The sequence below is a fragment of the Microtus pennsylvanicus genome, chromosome 16, assembly GCF_037038515.1.
Source record: "Microtus pennsylvanicus isolate mMicPen1 chromosome 16, mMicPen1.hap1, whole genome shotgun sequence".
Lineage (NCBI taxonomy): Eukaryota > Metazoa > Chordata > Mammalia > Rodentia > Cricetidae > Microtus > Microtus pennsylvanicus.
In genome coordinates, this window is record NC_134594.1 from 12,955,596 (window position 1) to 12,962,410 (window position 6,815).

At 50.2% G+C, this 6,815-nt stretch overlaps 1 protein-coding gene across 1 annotated transcript; it reads left to right on the top strand.

The window, feature by feature from the left end:
* Positions 1-5,245: 5,245 nt before the first annotated feature.
* Dhrsx (dehydrogenase/reductase X-linked) lies at positions 5,246-6,520 on the top strand. The gene has a single exon (XM_075950741.1). The coding sequence runs from the start codon at positions 5,296-5,298 to the stop codon at positions 6,301-6,303; it is 1,008 nt and encodes a 335-aa protein (XP_075806856.1). The 5' UTR covers positions 5,246-5,295; the 3' UTR covers positions 6,304-6,520.
* Positions 6,521-6,815: the final 295 nt, after the last annotated feature.

The window sequence follows — 6,815 nt, forward strand, 5'->3', positions numbered from 1 at the left end:
CTTCTTAACATTAGCATCATTCACCCATTGTTCATTCATAAAGTTATCGCGTGCCTTGCCATTGACACTGAGAGCACAGCGGTGGGAGAAAAGGCACACAAAGTCTGCCTAGCCAGCCCTTGACCTGACAGGTTGCGATGACAGCAGTATTCTGATAACCAGCCGCTGGGGAGTGGGGGAGTGGGCAAGGTTAAGGTCCTCGTGGGATGTCAACATAACCGCTACCCAGATGTCTGGTTAGACGCTGCTTCTCATCATGTATGAGGATTTCTGCAGCAGACTGGCATTGATTGGCAAACCGAGTAACGCAGACTCTTCCCCCCATAGGCCTAACCCTGTTTGTTAAGGGCCAGGAAGAGGTTCACTTCTGCATGACAGCCAGGGTGGTCTTGTGCCCACTGGGCTTCAGGTTCAGCCTTGAATCCGAATCTATCCATCATCTCTGTTGTGCTCTCCCACCAGCCTCCCTTGGTCTCCTGCAGATGGTACAGCCCTTAACTTCCCCAATCTTCCCCAAACTTCCGTGAGCAGTTTCTCATCTGTCTCATTGTGTATGTGTGTGCACGCGTCTATCTCATTGGTCCTATCTTTCAAACTAATACGTAGGGGGAAAACAACTTCTGTTACTAATATGTGGGATTTTCCATTCACAATAAGCAGTTCTCAGACTCTTTAGATACTAACTATATAAGCTTCAATCTAATTTTGACTCTAGCTGGAGTAAAGGTCTACCTGATAGACTATGGGCTGAGTCTCATAAGACCATGCTCATTTCAGACACCCATTGAGTCCTGAGTAGTCTGCACTTTAAAAAAGTTAAATTTACGTTATGGGTCTAAGTGTGCTGCTTACATGTATGCATATGTGCATGCCTTGTGCCAAAGTAGGTCAAAATGGGGTGTCACATCCCTTGGGACTAAAGCTGGAGTTATGGATGGTAGGAGGTACTGGGAACGGAGGCAGAGCCTCTAAAAAGCAGCAGCAAGTGCTCTTAACTGCTGAGCCAATTCCCAGTCCCTCTTCTGCATTTCTGAACAATGGCTAGAGATCAGGTTTCCCACAGCCTCTTCCTGAGTCTCATACATAATTGACCATAATGGCTCACAAGATTCAGCAAGACATTTACATACGCTTATCAATTCATTATAAAACAATTACAAAAGACTCAGCAGAAGAGGAATATGGGAGAGGCACAGAGCTGACAGACCTCAGCCACACCCTGCTTGTGTGCTGGCAGCTTACTAATGAGTGAGACTACAAAAGTAATCCTTCTGATCATTTCCACTTTAGGAACATCCTGTACACTTATGAATAAGACGTTGGTGTGCTGGGCCGAGCCCTGAAAGAGGATGCTTTGGGGCCAGCATTTTGGATGGGCAAAGGAGAGCCTACCCTTGCCCTGCAGCTACTGTTCTGGGGCCTCAGCCATGACTCCTGGTTCTCAGCAATATTCCCCTCAAGGAGCCACCTGACTGGGCAATCCTGTCTTGGTACTTTGACTACAGCTCATGGAAAGCCCTAAATTACACAACCCAGCAAGCCTGCTCTGGATTTCTGACCCAGAGGTATGGGGACACTTTCCAGCCTTAAGGGTAAGGTGTCACAAAGCCGCAGCTAACATTCAAACAGTCCATGTCAGAGGTCAACAGGACAGAAATTCCAGGGCCAACTTCCAAGGTCATGGTATTCACTCTTCATGGATTTTGAATGATCCACCGCCTGTCTTTGATTTCTCCCACTTCACTTTGAAATGTGATTTTAAAAGTTATGCGGAAGAATAGTTTAAACGGTTAGCTGGGGACAGCTTGGGTGAGCTATCTAGGGATAGCTTAGGTGGGCTATCTGGGGACAGCCTGAGTGTGTCGTCTGGGGACAGCTTGGATGGGCTGTCTGATTGACGTTCACAGAGTGAACAAAAAGAACAGTTCCAAATTTCTGCCACCACTTACATGGCTTAAGGCCTCTGGCATGGAAACCGAGACAGTCTCTTCATTCAAGCTCTTTCCTTTCTAGACTCCGTACATTCCATCCTATCAGCGTCTCTCGGGAACAAATCAAGAAATCTAAGTCATGTTTTTATAATCCGCCAGGCCCTGGTATTGATCTTCTGCACAAGACAGCAGGGGGGGGAGGAGTGGGTGAATAATATGTAGTTGATTCGTATTCAGTAGGTAAAAAATGAAAATAATAATAATAGCATGAAGTGATCTCAAAAAACAACTGAACCAAAGGAATGAGGCATAGGAAGGAAGAATCTGTTCTGTTTCCATCCAGAGGCAGTTTAAGAACAGGAACCTATGTTCTGGTGATGAATCAGGAGACTTCTAGGCTTATTTTAGGGAGGGCCTCTCAGTTTACTAAAAGGAGGAGATAAGGTGAAGGAAGGTTTATGAATCTTGATATAATCACAGAGGAGACTATGTTTTCAGAATTTACTAGTTAATTTACATATGTTCATTTCAATAGATGTATATAAAGACAATGCAAAATAGTGAACAATTCCAAAATCAAAACACATTTTAAAACTGGGCTTCCAGAACACACGAGTGAAGCAAAGCCACTATTTCCAAGTACTCTGAGCAATTGCCCTTGAGAAGGACAAGCCGCTGGCACCAGAGCGGGGTTCATTCTTCTGCCTCGCTCTTCTGGCCAAGCAAACACAGGCTGCACAAGAAGGGGCCCTCGAGGTTAGGAAAGACCCAGCAGGGTCCAACAGAGGACAATAACCTCAGTGGCCTGCAGAAGTCAGCCCGGTCCAGCGTGACTCATCGTCCAGAAATCCTGGGAGGCCACCAGAGGAGGACTTAGGCACAGAAGGGAAACTCAAGAAGGAACACATGAGAACAAAGCCCTCCCAGTTTCAGCCTGACGCAGCTCAAGGGACACCTATGCTGCAGCTATGACAGAGGGGGTGGCCATGTAAGCTCCAGAGGCCTGGGGAGAGAGTGAAAGCCAGTGTGGTGTCCTAAAAACGACTACTCTGGAGAGCAAAGGCCACTGGCTCACAGGCCATGAGCATTCCTAAGCAAGTTAAAGACCTTTCTGTGGTTCCTTGGGTCTAGGAACCATACTCCTTGGCAAGCCTTACCGCTGGCTGGCTAAATGAAATAACCGTAACTCAGAAAGGGGTCTAGGAAGCAAGCTGAGTCTACTTGCTCACTGTTTCCATTGTCCTCACTACTTTCCTTGGTGTCTGCAACTTTCTTATCTCTAAACTCTCCCCTGAAAGAATCCCTTCAAACCCTTACACTCGCTGGCAAACTTGTACCCACACCTTTCCCTGGAGACAACTTGCTGTAGTGGCATTTTATCCACATTTTAATAAATAAAGACCGCCTTAAGATCAGAAAGTAAAACAGCCCCACTGGTCAGTCTTATAGACCAGGCAGTGGTAACACACACCTTTAATCCCAGTAGATGCACTAGTTACCATAGAAACTGGGAGGTGCATGCATTTAATCCCAGCCCTAGAGAGAATTATAAAATGTGAGGAGACAGCTCTCAGATATGGTCTCATTCTGAGATTCCTGGAGGCAGAATCGCCATTTTGGACTGAGATTGAGGTAAGAGCTATTGGCTGGCCGTTATGCCTTTTTGGTCTTCAGGTTGAACCCTAGTATCAGTCTCTGGGTTTTTATTAATCGTGCATCAGCTTGCACCTGCCCAGTTGAGTGGCTCTATACCTGCCACCTCCTGCCAACTAAGATCTCCGTAGCTGAGAGTCCCACATCCAGCAGTCGCTTGGCTCATGCAACCTGAAACAAGTGGGTGCCTACAAAGAAGGCCCCCAGCTCTTGGGTCCTATTTTCCCTTTTTCCTCAAACATTTGCTGACTGTGGAGTTCATTCTCCAGTATTTTTCTGAAAAAAATTCAAAGGATGCCAAATGCTTTAAACTTGCATCTCTGAAATGCCTTGAATCTACCCCTTCTTGCTTACTAAGAAACAGGGCATGAGGTCATTTTCCATCTGGGTAGTAAGGGAGGCAGTGAGAAGTCTGGGCCATTCCTGTCCTTGCTCTCTTTCATCTCTGGGACATCTCAGGATCTTTTCTTCAGCTCCATGGTGCAAAAGTTGCACACAGCATCCAGGAGCAACTTTTTAAATATTTCTCTGAAAATACCTTACCTTTTTTATATTCTCTTTCTGGAACCCCTGTCTATCGGTGTTGGGCTTTTTAAATTCTAGTATCTTCCTTTTTCTGTTTCTTAACTTTTAAACTGACTTTCAGGCCAGGCGGTGGTGGCGCATCCCTTTAATCCCAGCACTTGGGATGCAGAGGCAGGCGGATCTCTGTGAGTTCGAGACCAGCCTGGTCTACAAGAGCTAGTTCCAGGACAGGCTCCAAAACCACAGAGAAACCCTGTCTCGAAAAACCAAAAAAAAAAAAAAAAAAAAAAAAAAAAAAAAAAAAAAAAAACCAAACAAACAAAAAAACAACAACCCTGACTTTCTGGATGGTTTAATTTTATCCTCTAAAATCTGTTACACTTAACATCAGAAACTTTCTGCTATACTTAACATCAGGAAGTAATGTGTTCTTCTCTGCACGGCTTTGTACCACGCCTTCCTCTCCCTCCACTTCTCTGCTTACCCACGTGAAGCTATTAACCAGGAGTGTTCACGTGTTTGTTCCTAAGATTTTTTTTCTGCTCCCAGCCCAGCTGCTGCTTTTCGCGTGTTTGTTTATATCCATCGAGATCTATACATTCAGCGTGCATGGCTGATGTCTCATGCCTGTCTGCTCACATTTAAAAGTAAAAGCTACGCACGCGGCAACACCTGCCTGCAATATCAGCTCTCTCTTGACTTTTCCGATCAGCCTAGGCTACATAGCAAGAGCACGCCTCAAAATAAACTGGGCAGTGGAGGTACATTCCTTTAATCCCAGCATTTGAGAGGCTGAGGCAGGTGGATCTCTGTGAGTTTGAGGGACTTCTGGTCTTCTAAGAGAGGCTCCAAAGCTATACAGAGAAACCCTGTCTCAAAAAAAAAATCAAACAAACAAAACAAAACAAAAAGTCAAATAGACAAAGGAAAAGAGAGGCTGGAACACAGTCCCGAGGTTGAGCTGGGCAGTTTCACTGCGTCAGATTCCTCTGGCTTGGCTTGCAGGCAGCTTCCCCTGAGGGGCTCAGCTGCCCTAACCAAGGATGTAAAAGTTCAGCAGCTGGAGATTCTCACTCCTCCCCACCCCACCCCCGCCCGCTTCCTCTCCGTCTCCGAGCGCACCACGGGCGGGGACCTCGGGCTCACCGGTGGGAGGTCAGAGGCCGAGGGGGTGGAGCCGTTCGCCATGTTGACGCTCCGCGCGCTGCGAGCCACCGTCCTGGTCTACGCGGTGGGCGCCGCCGTGTTGTTGGCGCAGCTGCTGCGCCGCCTGCGCGGGGGCTTCCGGGAGCCGGCGCTGCCCGCACAGCCCGACCGCGTGGCCATCGTGACGGGCGGGACCGACGGCATCGGGCTGGCCACGGCGCGGCGGCTGGCCCGGCTGGGCATGCGCGTGGTCCTAGCCGGGAACAACGCGGCGAAAGCGAACGATGTCGTCTCCCGGATCCGCGAGGAGACGAAGAACGAGAAGGTGCTCTTCCTGTTCTGCGACCTGGCCTCCCTTCGCTCCGTCCGGAAGTTCGCCCGCGACTTCCTGTCGCGCGGCTTCCCGCTGCACGTGCTGGTCAACAACGCCGGCGTCATGATGGTGCCCCCCGGCCGCACCGAGGACGGCTTCGAGCACCACTTCGGCGTCAACTTCCTGGGCCACTTCCTGCTGACGCACCTGCTGCTGGGCGCGCTGACGTCAGCGGGGTCGCCGGGTCAGAGGTCCAGGGTGGTCACCGTGGCGTCGGCCACGCACTACGTGGGGGAGCTGGACCCGACGGACCCGCAGGACCGGAAGTCGCCCTACTCGGCGCACGCGGCCTATGCGCGGAGCAAGCTGGCGCTCGTCCTGTTCTCGCAGCGGTTGCAGCAGCTGCTGGCGGCGCGCGGCGACCCCGTGACCGCCAACCTGGTCGACCCGGGCGTCGTGGACACGGCTCTCTTCCGCCACGTGTGGTGGGGCACGCGGGCCGTGCAGCGGGCGCTCGGCTGGCTGCTCTTCAAGACCCCCGACGAGGGCGCCTGGACTTCTGTCTACGCCGCCGCCGCCCCGGAGCTGGAAGGGGTCGGCGGCCGCTACCTCTACAACGAGGCCGAGACGCAACCGCTGGGCCTTGCGCGGGATGTGGAGCTGCAGGCTCGGTTGTGGGCGGAGAGCTGCCGGCTGGTGGGGATCCCCGACGGGATGGGCTTCGGCGTGGAGTAGGCCCGCGCCCGCAATGGCACCACAGACTCTGCACCCAGCACCTACATGGACCTGATGCTGTGATGGTGTGGGCGAGTGACATCATCGCCCGCTGCCGCCTCTCCCCCCAGCCAGGCAGTGGGGCACCATAAAGGACTCTGCACCAAGAAAATAATAATAATTTCGCTGCTAATTGATTTCCTTCACAGACATGCAATAAATCTCTTACTCAACCCTTGCTCTAACATCTCTATTCTCCCTTGTTTCAGACCATCAGACTTCCTAGTTCCAACTGTGGTTTTAACTTTGCCTCGTAACATTGGTTTTAAAACTAACCCACCTCTTCATTTCTTGAATTCCACATAGTTTCATACCTATCCTTATGACCACATGCCTTGTTAGCGGTATACAATCACTTTACTGTCACTTTGTATGATCTTGGAAGGAATGGTCATGAACACGAATTGACACCTCTTTCCCACCTGTGTTTCCTGCTGACTCTGGACTAGGCTGAGGTGAGGACTCTGACACTC

What these genes read in the sequence shown, in the direction of transcription:
- Dhrsx (XM_075950741.1), top strand. Translation starts at nt 5,296, where the DNA reads ATGTTGACGCTCCGCGCGCTGCGAGCCACCGTCCTGGTCTACGCGGTG.